Source organism: Orbilia oligospora (genome assembly GCF_000225545.1).
Source record: "Orbilia oligospora ATCC 24927 unplaced genomic scaffold scaffold00210, whole genome shotgun sequence".
Classification (NCBI taxonomy): Eukaryota; Fungi; Ascomycota; class Orbiliomycetes; order Orbiliales; family Orbiliaceae; genus Orbilia; species Orbilia oligospora.
Window position 1 is genome coordinate 1094383 of NW_011645767.1, and position 14919 is coordinate 1109301.

The following is a 14919-nucleotide window of genomic DNA, read 5'->3' on the forward strand; positions in this document are numbered from 1 at the left end:
CACTTTATAAACGTAGGTACGATATATCAATCTCGCGCTTGATGAAAGGAATAGAAAAGAATGTAGAGACTCTTTGAACGGACATTCGCTTTTTAAATACAAGTACCAATATATATAGTGGAACAAATGAAAGAAGTACCTGAGTCTATATAGTATGGGTGCGAGATAACGCGATCTTAAGTACTTAGAAGAAGAGGGGGGTAATTATAAAAGAACAAATACAAACAAAGTACAGGAGTCAGCAGCGTGCCAAAGCATTTTAATACAAGACTAGCACAGGGGGTGAATGAGGATCCTTGTATATACATATTAGGTACCTATATATATATATATCTATATAACGACTATCGTAGCGTGAGTAGTTTATATTTGATCCAATACAAGTTCATCTGTTGAATCAATGGAAGGCGTGACAATCAAATTATATGTATCAGAAGTAATTTTTATAATTATACGGGACAGAAGAACAGACATTGAATTTCCCATCCCTAAAGATAAACTTGTTAAATTTCATAGTTCGTAACGCCAGGAGGGGTAAAATTGTAGAAGAAAGAAGGAAGAGGGATTAAAATTAAAAGAAACTTACCTCTGCAAGTGCCCAAGCGGGATTAGTCTTGTCGTGAACATATACGTGAAGGCTACCATCGATATAATATTGCCACGAGACTCCCTTCGAAGGATCATCTCTACGAAGCCGACAATACGGATTCTTCTTTTGATCATAAATATACGCATCAACATCACTCCCATTTTCATCCGTATGCCACGCTAATTTCACTGCATTTGGTGGTCCCCAATAAAACTGAATATAATCCCTCATAGTAAACCGATCCCCAGTAACGGCCCCGTCATAGTCCTTCCATCCATCATCCCTTTTACCATGTTGCGGAGAAGCTCTCAATATAGGACGATCTTTGAGATGGGTCCAACATTGCCCTCGATCCGTAGCATCACAAGTGCTACTATACTCAGAATCCTGGGTTAGATCGATCCATTCGCCTTTCTCGTTGTCGATGTCAAAATTATCGAGAACAGCAGTCGCATCGTCCGGCCATCCGCTCCATCCAGCCTTTTGGTCGTCCTTGACCCAGACTTTCATCTGAACTTGGTCGTAAGGCCAAGAGAAAGTGGAGGATCGGCCGTCGGCTATCATGACCCAGTCGGCGGCGAGGCGGCAGAGTGGCGGCGCATTTGGATCCGGCGCGCGTGCGGCGAGCCGGCTATCGACAGAGGCATTAGCATCAGCGGCATTGGCGGTTACAGTAAGGCCGAGCAGGATGGAAAGAAGTGGGACGATATTTTGGGATAGCATTTTGAAGTATGGGAGAGCTGTGACTGTGCCTGAGTGCTCTTTTACTATATAGCAAGTTGATAATCCTGTGCGAAAAAAATACTTCGGGACTAATATAGATGATATAGGGATATAACTAAGCTTAAGATGATGAAGGAAAGTTTCTTATCCAAAAAGAAATGCGAAAAATATCATAGGCAGCAAATTGAGATCACTTGTTGAAGAGGCACACACTTGCTGCGATATTTATGCTCATGACTTGTACAATTATGTTTACCTGGTGTTGGCTAGGAATCTATATTTTTGTCTGTTAGAGTGATGAAACAAAGCTCAAATAACCTATTACTCGCTAACAATTGATGCAAGAGGGCTTCTATAGCTATAGGTGCCTGGATCCGTCTGTTAGGGAGGCAATGCAACCACTCGTCGCAAGATACAGTTTTTACACATCAGACTGAGGGTTATATATATATACTGACTAAGATTTAACACTAGGGCTCTTCCAGGTCTGGGTACGAGACAAGCTAGGACTGGGACTCCGTATAAACCAGTATTTCCACCCCCAGAAAAAACTTTGTATTGGAACTATTAAAAATCCTAGATGCTACAAATTTCTAACGGTTCGTTTCATGTTTAAGTTGGTTGTTCTACGGCGTCTACCCAGTCGACTAGTCTAAGTTGAAAATGTCGTTTCCGATGTTAATACTCAGGACGTTAATATTATGACTCCAGAAACATCAAAAAATAAACAGGCACAGCAAAAAACATTTAAAACAGCGCATAATTTCCAACTATCTCTAGCGCTTTCACCTGAACAATTGAAACGAGGCCTCGACATTCCAACATTCTAAGACTAGATCGATGCGTTGTTAATGTTGCATTGCCGAAAGAGTGATAGTTGAATTGAATCGACTTAATTTAGAATTTTAGAAGATTCGCCAGGCTATTCTGATACAGACCGGGCCATGCCATGGCCATTGCCAGGAGGAGGGTTCTGTTACATTACAGGATGGGGGGGAGGTTATGTTATTAATGCTAATTCCGCTCGACGCGTTATGCCGTCATCCCTTCCCACCGGTCCTTTATTCCCTTCCAATTCGCTATTCCTGTCGGCATCGATATCCCGAAAGTTTTCTTTCCCCTTATTAAGCACCTACTTACTTACCTGCTTACCTGCTTACCTACTCTTCCCAAAAGCTGCTAGTGAGGAGACAAACCTGCAGAAAAGAAAGGAACTCCAAAGGGCTGCATGCGCGCATGTGATTCGAATAAAAAGTGTACAGGAAGAGAGACAGAAGGGAAAGAAAGAATGGTAGTCCTGGCGCTCCCGCTCCCAAGAACCCGAACTCTGGATTTGGACCGTTGGGCAGATGTTATACGGGAGCGCCTCAACATCCCTTCCGTACAGGACGGCGCAGGAAGCACAGCAATCCCCAGTGATGATGATGATAATAATCTCCAACGATCCTCCGTTCCATTACTATTTACCCTCCCCGCCGAAATCTTCAGTTTGATCCTGAACCGGCTGACCTTCCGTGATATTGTCGCTTTGTCGCTGACCAGTCGTGCGCTGCGGGATATCTACTCGCCTCCCGAGGATCTCAAACGTCGACGGTGCGCGCAGAAGATCCATTCGGTGTTTTTGCTGCCGCATGTGAGCCCCTTCGAGCATAGCCATAACCATAACCACTATCACTATCACCAACCATATAATAAGAACAGCAGTAACGTTAACAGTTATAACAACCACGGCGTTTCAATTCATGCCTCCAATTCAAACTTCAATCCCAATCCCAACAGCGGCGCCTGCTATAAATGTCCTTACTGCGCTCATCCGCTGTGCCCGCCAACATGTAGCACTGCCTTACTCCTAGACAGCAACACAGGAATCTTCTTCCCCGCCTCCTTATGGCCCGATTGCGCCCGTGCCAGGTTCCTCTACACCCACAAACCCCACCCGTCTAAAGAACATGTCGACTGTCGGCAACCGCCCTCCACAGGTGGCGAATACTCCACAATATGGTGTTCACATCATCGATGTCCTAGAGATCTGTTTAGCATTAAACACATCCACAAACGTTCCGGACCAGAGAGTTTTCTCGCAGAGTACCGTACGAGACGTGGATGGAAATTAGCAAGAAAATCCAGAGGACAGGCGCCGAAACTTGCGAGGTGGTTTGTAGGGTATAAAACAAAATCGCAGGAAGAGGCCCTTTCGATCTCGAAAGAACATCCGGATAAAGCCGGCCGAGTAGGGTGTTTTGAAAAGGTGTTTTACGAAACTTTTTGTCGACATTGTTTACGCCCCATTGAACATGTCGGAGTTAAGCTATACCCTCGACCACTGGGGAGTGCCTCTTGTTCTTCTTGTAGTAATGCCCCGTGGGGTAGATGGAATAGAGGGTGTTTGGACTGTGGAATTGTGAGTGTGAAAATTAGGATGATTGATGTTTTTGATGAGAAATGGTCTGGATCGAAGATATTCTCAAAATCGAAAAAGAGAGATGGAAGTCTATCCAATGATTTATCTTGGCAAGAACATGACGGCTATTGGTTATTCCTTGCCACAGAGTGCAGGATAGTCAGTACCATCGGGGCGGTGGAAAGAAGAAGGTTGGTCCCCGTTAATTCTGAGAAGGCGGAGGATGCATTAAATATTGTACGAGGTAGGTCGATACACAATATCGAGAAGTCCAAGGTAGGGATTGAACATCTGCCTTATAAGATTTTATCACAGATTTTGGGATACCTCCAAGAAGATTGGGAGGATCCGTCGTGGTATAGTGCTTTGACAGCGAGTTATTGTTTTTTGAAGGCGTCACAGAGGATGCATCCCTTTGTAGGGAGGCCATATACCGCTGAAGAGGTTTGGAGGGATTCTTACAGGTTACATAGTATTTGGTGACAATTCCTATCTAGATACTCGAATACAATGAAATATAATATAATTATACAAAGTGTTCGGTACGAAAGTATTCACAAGCCCGATATTCCATGACAATATATATTCGGTTTCAAATATTTACAACAAACAATCGATCCGGGTAACTATCCCTCGAGCAGTCATTTTAGTGCCGACAACTCCACAATCTAGGCAAAGTGGGGATATGGTGGTAGCTATTTTAGTACTTGGTGCATACAATTGCCGAGAAACTTCAAAGAGAATCATTAGCGAGTTGAGCCTTGTCGCTGGTGAATAACCACGATTTCTCCGTAGATCCAGACAAAGTTGGATACAATTCAAACTTGGCAAAACTAATTTATCATGCGATACCCTAACCCCTCACTTGGCATTCAGGGATCCTAACCAGTGCATGCACATGGGCACCGGCTATGAGGCTGTTGAGTTACTTCAAGTTCTCAAACGGATCCTCGTGTAGCCTGTCTTTAAATTGGCGGCATCTACTTTGAAGCTTCTTTACCACCTTTAGTTTATCGAAGCATTATTTTTTCATGAATTCGCATACTATTCATGGAATAGTCAATTCTGTTATATCGATATATGCCTGATCAATTGACTATAAGCATTCAATTCAGACAATATGCCCGCTCTAGAGTGCCCCCATTGCGACCAAACGTTCCGCCGCCCCAGGGCCCGGGATAACCATCTAGACGCATTCGGCCACTGGCTCGAATGCGACTTCTGCGACGACCAGTTCTCCAGTTACAAATCCCTCGACCAGCACTGCAACGCTAAGAACCACTGGCACATATGCAACAGCTGCGGTTACAAATACTACAACGACGAAGACCTTAAATATCACCAGATTGAAATGGAGCACTTCCTCAATTGCAGCTATTGCGACAAGAAGTTTACCACCTGGAAAGCCCTGGGTCAGCACTGTGATGCCAAAGATCATTGGGCACGGTGTTTCCAGTGTTTTAACGACTTTCACAATTTTGATTCGAGAAAGAGTCATATGGATCAGCAAGGGCATTGGTTTTATTGTGCTTCTTGTCCGATGGGGTTTCATCATCCTAATAACCGACAGAGGCATCAAGTAGAGAATAATCATTGGGGGAATTGGAGGTTTCACGACCCTAAGCATTATCCTCCCTATATTAGCGCTGGCGAACAGCAGTATCATTTGGTGCGCGATGGCTGAGAACCTTTTTAATTGCTCCCTACTTTTGACCTGTATTACAATAGGAATTGGTGTAAAATAGTTTTAGATGGAGCATACGCCCTCATGTAGTTATATGTGATCTACACATGTCTTTACTATTGTGAACGTCAAAACTCTAAATGTAGTTTTTGCGTAGCTTATATCACTTGGAGTATAGTAATCTTCAATCAAACTTATATACTTAATCAGCCTGCATTAAGTTATAAATCACGCATGACGATCTGGTACGCATTCCCCAGAGCCCGTTGTTACTGGTTGACCATATAGCTCCACTGGGTGATCACAATCCCCTGGCAATTCTTGGATACTGTAACCAATGAGAACACCAGCCGATAATGCGAACTGGCTGCAACGGCAGAGCAACGGACGCCTCGAAATGCGCCAAGAGTTAACTGAATTGCTAATAAGTTTAGAAGGTCATGAAATCAAGGATTCAAATGTATCTTGGCATTGAAGTTTTATATTAAAATGTTTTTGGCCGTAAAACCTTCGCAAAAGTGGAGGGGCTGCTTTGTCGGTATTATATATTCATACATACAATATATGCGTATGTATATGTGAAGATATTATTTAGAGGCGTCGGGTATAGTCTCCTTGTATGCAATTAGTAGCTTAATTCCATGCATATCCATGTGCCATCCCAATGGAAAAATGCTTAATTCAAATTTACCGCTCGCGTATAGGATCCATGCTGAGGATCAGTACTCTTACTGTAATGTATTGGGGGAGCATGGGGGAGAGATTAGGTTTGGGCTAATTAAGATTCGCTTGTTTAGGTTCTCGCCTGTTTCTCAGCCAGGATGAAAGCCGACTGTAATTCTTGTCCCTAAGTTTTACATGTATAAGAAGCTAATTTCTTGGACTGGCATAGAAATATTGAACCGGAATTTTACTATATTTCGATACGTGTATATTCAAGATTTACATTTGGAGGGGTCGGATAGAGTTACATGACTAGGCTCCGCCTAGAAAATGTCAAGTTTTCATTTTTTCTATGTCGGTATATCTAAGTTAAGTTAGCCAGCAATAGTAAATATCAACTATCTGAAATTGGGGTACATGGAAGAAACCCAAATACAAAGTGATAGATGAAGTATTTTTTCGAAAGAAAACGAAAGACGACTCGCTATATATATATACATTTAAATCTTGTTACGATATATACACCCGAATCTGATATCCTTCTCCATACCTCACACAAGTCTTATTTCTCCTAGCCTTCGCCACACCCAAAAGTTGTACTTCCTCCCCCCAAAAAAAACCAAATCTGGCCCTTTGCACCATATAACGTATCTAGAGATAGCAATGGTAGACAGGTGGTCCCGGGTTAACATAAGAAATCGCACCGGGCGCCCAGATGTTAAGCTTGATACCTGGATCAGTGGCATTATATGCACCAGGGAAGGATACCAAAGTAGGTGGGGTGCTGGGTGTAGCACCAACCCAACCACCCGTGACATTAAGCTGGGCGCAACCAAGGAAGAACTGGGCGCCGCCGGTTTGGTAGGCGTTGTGCAATGCAATATGCTCCACGCGCAAGAGGTACTCGCCGTCAGGGAGACAGCGTGGGATTTTGACGTAGACTTCGGTTATATCTATACATTGTGACATTGTTAGTGAACGAGAACCTATAGGCGCGTCCGGGAGCGAAGTGTTAAATTTACCTTCTGGCCACCAAATGCCATTCGAAGTATCTGCAGGCTGGTCCTCGTGGACTTTGAACCAGACAGTACCTTCGCCGTCAAAATCGGCGGCGGTCTTATCGTCAGGGACTCTAGCCATGTAGAACAAGAGAGGGCCTGGGTGTGAGATGCGACTCGCAACAGTGAATCCGACCAAATTGCCAGCCTCAACATTGGCAGTTGCCGCCTTAGGGGCTGTTGGATCATTGTAGCATCGCAGAGAGTCGGAGTTAATGTCTTCAATGGGTCCACGGCCGTTAATGTTGGCGGCCTTCTTGACGTATTGCCAATCACCAGTGGCCTGGCCGTTGAGGATAAGAGCTGGGAAGATATCTAGTATTTATGTCGTGTCAGTGTATCTAATACTCTGGCTCAAAATGTAGGAGCGGGATAACTCATACAGTGCGCGGAGGCCAAGCTGGCGCTCAAGAGGAGAATAGTGCTTGTCAATTGCATTTTGATTAGAATCTCTCAGAGAATAGTGTATTGGTATCTTTATTGCTTGGTGAGTCTGTTCGATGCTGTCGAATTGATTCTGACTTGAAGGGAGCCATTCCAGCTGGTATTTATAGGTGAGTTTATAACGTTGATAAGCCTATGATGCTTGCATGTCAGCAAGATGCATCTCATCGGCCTGGTTTGCTGTTCGAATTCCGTCACTACAAGATCGGATGTCGGATGATTCTTAATAATAGGTTCTCGATTGTGTATGTCGTTTGTATTCCCTCATAACGATACGGACTATCTCGGAAAACCCGAGTTATACGCTGCAATGAATCGAATGCTGGATATGAGTATGTATATGTATGTTGAGGCCAGTTTAGTTGGTAGCCTCGAAATGGGAGCATATGTACCTAGATGATATGACCAAAATCGACTGCCGGCATGCCTTTTTCCGTGTATATAATATAATTGGGAAATCCTAGTCTCGAGGCCAGCGAATTCCGTCGGTGGCGTTGGCGGCTGCATCCGACGGCTAAATTCTCCGCATTTTCCAAACGTGGTCATCCCGGTAGACGAGAGCTCTAGTTTCATATATATCAATCGTTAAACACTAGGAGCCTAGAAATTTCTGTTTCTCTTTGCTAATAAAGAGTCTACACGCGCAATGAGTGAGAAATATAAAATTTTGATTAAGCAGAAGATTATTAGGAAATTGACGGTCAAGTTAACCCCAAGTTTGGGTAAGCCTACACACGTGCACACGGTTAAAGCAACTAAGTACGTTAAGATATACCTCGGACGGATATCTAAGCCATATTCCGAGCCGTAGTTTTATTAAGATCTTCCTTTTGTAAGCCCCAAGTTTTAAATTTAGCGCCTCGCCTGACCGTTTTATAATTTAAAACTCCTGACCTGGCCCTGGTTACCGTTGCATTGCATCATACTACTTTATGGTTATTACCGGGTAGTTGTAAGCTAAGAGATCTAGCGAATGGAAAGCTTAGCAGAGCCGGGGAATTTTCGGACATATTTAAACAACGAAGTCCCGAATTATATAGATTATAAAATACCTCCTCTGGCATGCATTTTTTAGTAAAGTACGTACGTTTGTCTCTTTGCAAATATGCAAGTTCCTGGAGTACTTAGCCGATTAGGCAGGCTACTGGGAAGACAACATTAACAGGATATCGGGCCGTGTATTACTAGCTATTCAAGTATTTCTTGGTTTCAAGTCCAGATAGCTTTGAGCAACTGGGGGTCTAGATAATTGTAATGGATGTTTGCCCATGCTAGATTAGACTGATAGATACAAACTAACCCGCAGTCGAGGAGCCTAGCGATGAACAAACTTCTAGCTAGCTCTCCATTCGAATATTGGCTGAAGAGCTTTTTTTGATGTTATGGAGCGAACTATCTTCATAATTATAAGATTATTAAATCCGGCTTCAATGTTTTTCTACTTTGGTAAAACCCCGAGTCTAGCGAACAAGTCTCAATCTTCCTCTCATGATAGAAGCTACTCTCTATATATATTATATACATTGATCAATATCCTAAATTGGGTATTTTACCCGATGGATACGTATAGGGGAAGGGTAAGAAATGTATTCAAAATCCTGGCATCTCGAGTTTAGGCAAGTCCGGCACGAAAATTATCATGGAGTGTACTTGGTAACTTTAAGGCGTGACCAGGACTAGTTAACTCCGAGACCCCTATAACGTTATTTAGAAGGTATATATATTATTATTTCTATCTGGGTTGCCATCACCTCATATTCCGTATTCTTCGGTGTAATGCGCCGGTACCTGGATTTAAATTAGTGAGCTTGATTGCATTGTCGATGACCAAGTTGGACATGGATTTGACTGCTCCAGCTTTAAATAGCTCAAGGGCGCTAGGCTATGATGATTTTGAAATTAATACAAGCTTGTACAATCACCCCGTATGAGGGTGAATTCGATTCCAGGCAGAGACGTGAGGTCAAGGCTGCAAAGGGATATAGCTTGCAGTAATTTGTCCCTGACTAATCTAGGAGGCATTGGCTTGATTATACCGACATGTAGCTCTGGCAACCTATCGATATTATAGCTGGTAGGAGAATGCTGCCCTTTCTAACGTCTGGGAATGAGACCATCGGAAGTGGGCTTTACCTTGCCGTAGGCTCGCACAGTCAGTAGTAACGCCCTGAATTGCCGTCGGTAGTTTGAAATCCAAAGGGGGGTTATGTCCTTCAAATTGCAAACAGTAATTGAGAGACTTTGTGATCAATGAGTGATAATTTAGTAGAGGACAATGCAATGCAATGCAAATGGCTGACCGAGCTTTAATTTACTAAGCAGGCTAGAAGAGTTAGGTTTTTTGTAAACAGAAAGTTTGAAATTTGAAAGGAAACTTTTCGGGTGGCCCCTGATCAACTGGGTGAACGGCGGGGCCATTTTGACTTCCGATTCCGTTAATATCGATGTATCCATTGCATTGGAATATCTGAAAAGTGTGTTGAATGCAACAAAGAGTCATGATATGATATCATCGTGATTTTAGTGGCGGAACGAGCTACGCTATTCCTAATACGGTAATTTCTGGGGATGAATCATTCTGAACTCGAAGCGACAAGAATTCAATTCAAACTCCATTGAATTTTTATCGCATTGGTCGAGATCTAATCTAGATTTAGTCCATATGCATCACGAGAGTGTAGATTCAAGAGAAAGAAAATATGTGTATATAAGAACGAGTAGCCAATTCGGATTCTAGACACTTTTTTGTTAATAATCATCACAACACAAGTCCTTTCATAGTTCATATCTACGTCTCGAGATCTCCGCATTGATTTAGATTCAACAACTTTCCTCGCATCAGGCCACAACCAAAACTATCTAGCTAGTCCATCTACAGCAAGAACTTAATAGAAACAATGCCGCCGGACACTGCCACAAACCTGGACGCCACTGCCGACACAAACACCGAATCTCTTCCCGCCGTCCCATCCACAAATTACCTGTGCACATCCTGTCAAATCTCATTTGGGACTAGCCAGGAACAGCGTACACACATGAAAGAACCATGGCAGTAAGTTCCAATGCGACGTCAAATTTGTGCTTAGAAATCTCAAGGACTAATTAGAATTGTGAATAATCAGCGTTTACAACATAAAACGGCGCATGGAATCATTACCACCGATTTCTCAGAATATCTTTGAAACACAGATCGAGAAAAAAGCCGACAGGAACAGCAGAAATAGTAGTAAAAGCAGAAGTAGGAGCCGAAGTGGCAGCGAAGAAGAAGAAGGAGAAGGAGAAGGAAATGAAGGGGACATCTCAGACAATGAAAGCGAGGAAATTGCATCACCTTTCGATTGTCTCTTCTGCAACCAGACCTTTTTTACCGAAGACGACCAAAACGCCGATGAAGCATTTGCAGCCAACCTTGAACATATGCGTACAGCACATGGAATGTCCATTCCAGATCCCGAAATGGTAGTGGACATCCAAAGTCTCGTTAGCTACCTAGCCACCGAGGTGAGAGTATGGCACGAATGTCTTTACTGTGGTGCTACAAAGCCTTCAACAATGAGCGTCCAAAGTCATATGAAGGATAAAGGCCACTGTCGTCTAAATTTCGATAGAGAACCGGAGCTACTGGAATTCTGGGAGAACCAGCGATTCGTCGAAGAAGACGGTGCTGCGGAATTAGAGCAAGAGCCCTCGACAAATAAGGCTTCCACAGAGATGAGAGTGGCTTCTGGAAAGCTTATCGGTACGAAAGAGGCTGCGACGGCATCTAAAAAGGCATCTAGGAAGCGAGCTCTTGCGGCAGCGGCAGAGATGAGAGCTTTACCACCGAGTTCGGGCTCCGAAGGGGTGGAAGTACCACCAGAACAGCTGTTTGAGAGGCCGCAGTTGTCAACCGGGCGGCAACTGGCTCGTCGTGATGAGATGAGTTTGATTGGTCTTTCTGTACAACAACGGCAGGCATTATTGTCGGCTGAGAAGAAGGCGCAGAGGAGCGAGGCAATGGCGAGGAGGGCAAGGGAATGGGTTTATGCAAAAGGAGCGAATTCGCAGAAGTTCGATCAGCTGGATAATCAGATGAAGTTTGGGAAGCAGAATCATAAACTGCTTCCTAGGTAGATATCTTGTTCTCTTGATGATGGGACTTATGAAACCCGCTGCATTACCGTTCAATGCTTTACGATTTCGAATATTTCTGGCTGTACATACTATTTCTTTTCTACGTTTTGTTTGGCTCATACATTTCATACCTATTATGCATTCGGGGAGCAGAGTCGGAAGGATTTGTTTTAAGGGGAGCTATAGCGAGTATTGTCATTAAAAAATGTTTTTTTGTTATCATAACTTAGGTACTGTATTCAGTCCCTCAATCAAAATAAATATCTAATAGTTGACAGTATTTAAATTACCACCAGACTGTAGGCTTATTATAAGTGTCTAAGTATCTATACTTCGTCTCTCCCTCTAGGCCAGATCATGTTTTGAAGCGAGACCAGCTGATAAGATGTGGAAGAATGGAAGGGACCTAGTTAGCTCTATCTACAGTTTGACGGTTCCCCACTGCTCCAAAGGCTCATCAGCATAGGCAGCGACTAGCACTCTGCCCTCAAGATCCACGGTCCCACGGAAACAGCCTCCACAATTCATCTCCATGATGACGCCCCCCTCCTCGTCAATACCGATGACAGCTCCATCGGCATTATTCCTCCCCTCCCCTGCCTCTTCCATCTCGCCACCGCGGCCACAAACTTCCCTTGCAGCTTGCTTTAGAGACTTACCACCAAACCGACACCTACTAGCTATGTTGTGGCAGGCAGCTAGTCGTAAGAAATAATCACCATTGCCAGTACCAGAGAGACCGACAGCTCTATGATGCCTTCTTGATTTGATTGGGGTGGAAGCGAACGGAAGACATGCCGCTAGAAGACTCTCGGCACGGGGTTGGTGCTTCCAGACCTCCCACTCTTCGGCCCAAAAACCGGCTCCCGGTGTGGGAGTATCTCCGATCCTTCCGGGGACCTTGTTGGTGAGACCCCCCGTTGATGTGGCAGCTGGGGGAGAATAAGTCGGTTAGCGAAATCTACTAGGGCTCCACAATTACTTAGGTAACGGGGGGGAAGACCATACCAGCGATGACTCCATTGCTATCGAGAGCTACGCATCCGACCGTTCCCTTAGGTAGATACTCATCCAGCTGGATGAGCGGCTCCTCTTCTTTCTCTCCTCCCTTTCTTTCCTCCTCTTTATCACCATAATCATAATCATCGCCCGCTCCGATATACATCTCAGCAAACACTTTCTCTCCATCAGCTTTCCCTCTCTCCAAGTCCTTCAAATGCTGCCTCCACCTTGTCTCCGTGAAGAAGTACTTCTGATCAACAATCTCCAAGCCCCACTTCTCAGCCAATTTCTCAGCATACTCTCCACTTAGACAGTTATGTTGTCTACCTCTCTCGACTGATGGATCGTCTCTCAGCAGCAACTCTTTGGCGAATAACACTGGGTTCTTAACATGCTTCAGGAGAATCCCGCTGGCAAATCGTTTGTGTTGTCCTCTCGAAACCATCACCGATGCTTCTAGTTCATTGGTGCCATCCAGGGTAAATACCGCACCTTTGCCCGCATTGAAGAGTGGATCATTTTCTAACAGTTGAACGGCCAGGACGGCGGCATCGAGGGCCGATAGTTGGCCTGATAGGAGTTGTGGATGGACTGTGGAGAGGATCCGGGAGAGAGATGTTAGGTATGCATGGCGGGATGGTGGTGAGAGGTTGTTGCGGTTTAAGTTTCCTGTTTGATGATTTTGGTGGTTAGTTGATGGTGGTTTTGGATGTCTGGAGAGCAGCTACGGCTGGTTGACGAAGAGGCCGTACCTGCTCCGCCGTGGATGACGATTCGAGGCCGGACCGGACCCGTTGGATTCATGCTTGGCTCTGCCGTTGTCTTACTTGGAGCGTAGTGGGGAGGTTGAGGCAGATGGGTATTTTGGTGAAAGAACAAAGGAGGTTGGTGGCGATGAGAGCTTCAGTTGAAATCGCCCTTCAATGGAGTGTTTAGGAAGCCGGCCAAGACCTTGCCTAGCCGCGACAGCTTCGGGATGACGTTACACAGAGACAGCACGCGACGTCTAACGACGTCCGCGACATCCCACGATGCACAGAACGAAGCCTACGTAACTCCGGCTCTGCACTCAAACCCGGCACGTGTCACCAAATCGTGAGGATCCACTAGAATGCTCAAATCGATGTCGATTTACGGATGGTTTCTTCTGCCTTGAGGTCGAACGTGGAGATTTGACTAACCAACTACCTAGGTACTATCAGCTACCGAAACTAGCTATAGACCGATATCGCGCAGATCTAGATAACAACTCAAATTGGGCTTCATGGCTACATTGAAAACCCCAGGCCTGCCAGCATTGCGAAATAAACTCGTCAATCGATCCTTAAAATTACAAACTGCAGATAACAAAAATTCGACCTCGAAAACCTTCAAACTTCAAAAAGTGAATTAAACTCTGTTTCTCCATGGCCAGACGTACAGATCAAATCTCGGCCTAAGCAATCAGTCTGCCTTGCCCTTAAAATACACCCGGCCTTTAACAACCCTCTCCCTGACCCAATCTCGAAAATCGTTGGCATTTTTGTCCAATAGCCATTTCCACCCCCATCTCGGGTCATCTGATGTTACATTTCTCGGAATTATAAACGGTCCAATTATTAGGAATGCGGGCGCGGCAAGGATTAAAAGAACGCCAGTGAGGATTAAACCCAGTCCGAGGAGTACGAAGGAGAGGCCGATGAGGAGGGGCGAGAAGAGCACTAGGAAGTAGTAGCCACGAGGGACGCGGAAGCCCTTGTGCGATTTGGGGTCTGCGCCCTTTGATTTGGGGGGCTCTTCGGTGTTTGACACTGTTGTGGTGGTTGAAGATGACATTTTCGGCCAATTCTCGATATTTCAATATCGAGACCTTTTTTGTGCAAGTTGAAGGGCCTTTTATTGAATAGGCGACGTAGTTTTTCCAAGTTCGGCTTGTAGAAAACCTTTGCAGCTTCTATCTTGATACTAAAAAAGCCTAATGAACAAACTTGCGAAAGAAAGAAAGATCGATACTCGGACGGCATTTTGATGGCATCGCTTTTGGATATATATGCGACCATGAATGTACCGTCGCGACCTCATCCCGACGTCATCATGCATGCAGACCTAAGGTCAGGGTACCCCTGCCGCTACAACACTCCCAAGTTCTACCGTAATGTGAACCAGCCAGCACTTATGAGCTAAGAGGGCCGTCTAGTATTTGGTAAACACCGTTCGAAAGTCTTTTTTTAACACCGAAAGATCAATCAGCTCAATATCACAA

General features: G+C 44.6%; 7 protein-coding genes across 7 annotated transcripts; 3 read left to right on the plus strand and 4 right to left on the minus strand.

The window, feature by feature from the left end:
- Window positions 1-449: 449 nt before the first annotated feature.
- On the minus strand, window positions 450-1312 carry AOL_s00210g309 (uncharacterized protein; the record flags this gene model as incomplete). The annotated part of the gene is made up of 2 exons (XM_011129110.1): window positions 450-488; window positions 587-1312. The coding sequence occupies 2 exons, from the start codon at window positions 1310-1312 to the stop codon at window positions 450-452; spliced, it is 765 nt and encodes a 254-aa protein (XP_011127412.1).
- Window positions 1313-2600: 1288 nt separating this feature from the next.
- AOL_s00210g310 (uncharacterized protein) lies at window positions 2601-4196 on the plus strand (the record flags this gene model as incomplete). Its single annotated transcript, XM_011129111.1, has 1 exon — window positions 2601-4196. One exon carries the CDS (start codon window positions 2601-2603, stop codon window positions 4194-4196), a length of 1596 nt encoding a protein of 531 aa, XP_011127413.1.
- Window positions 4197-4833: 637 nt separating this feature from the next.
- Window positions 4834-5397, plus strand: AOL_s00210g311 (uncharacterized protein; the record flags this gene model as incomplete). The annotated part of the gene is made up of 1 exon (XM_011129112.1): window positions 4834-5397. The coding sequence occupies one exon, from the start codon at window positions 4834-4836 to the stop codon at window positions 5395-5397; it is 564 nt and encodes a 187-aa protein (XP_011127414.1).
- Window positions 5398-6711: 1314 nt separating this feature from the next.
- On the minus strand, window positions 6712-7556 carry AOL_s00210g312 (uncharacterized protein; the record flags this gene model as incomplete). The annotated part of the gene is made up of 3 exons (XM_011129113.1): window positions 6712-7013; window positions 7083-7433; window positions 7502-7556. The coding sequence occupies 3 exons, from the start codon at window positions 7554-7556 to the stop codon at window positions 6712-6714; spliced, it is 708 nt and encodes a 235-aa protein (XP_011127415.1).
- A 2903-nt stretch (window positions 7557-10459) lies between these two features.
- Window positions 10460-11675, plus strand: AOL_s00210g313 (uncharacterized protein; the record flags this gene model as incomplete). The annotated part of the gene is made up of 2 exons (XM_011129114.1): window positions 10460-10614; window positions 10685-11675. 2 exons carry the CDS (start codon window positions 10460-10462, stop codon window positions 11673-11675), a joined length of 1146 nt encoding a protein of 381 aa, XP_011127416.1.
- A 420-nt stretch (window positions 11676-12095) lies between these two features.
- On the minus strand, window positions 12096-13481 carry AOL_s00210g314 (uncharacterized protein; the record flags this gene model as incomplete). The annotated part of the gene is made up of 3 exons (XM_011129115.1): window positions 12096-12607; window positions 12684-13346; window positions 13430-13481. 3 exons carry the CDS (start codon window positions 13479-13481, stop codon window positions 12096-12098), a joined length of 1227 nt encoding a protein of 408 aa, XP_011127417.1.
- A 639-nt stretch (window positions 13482-14120) lies between these two features.
- On the minus strand, window positions 14121-14492 carry AOL_s00210g315 (uncharacterized protein; the record flags this gene model as incomplete). Its single annotated transcript, XM_011129116.1, has 1 exon — window positions 14121-14492. One exon carries the CDS (start codon window positions 14490-14492, stop codon window positions 14121-14123), a length of 372 nt encoding a protein of 123 aa, XP_011127418.1.
- Between the last annotated feature and the right edge of the window lie 427 nt (window positions 14493-14919).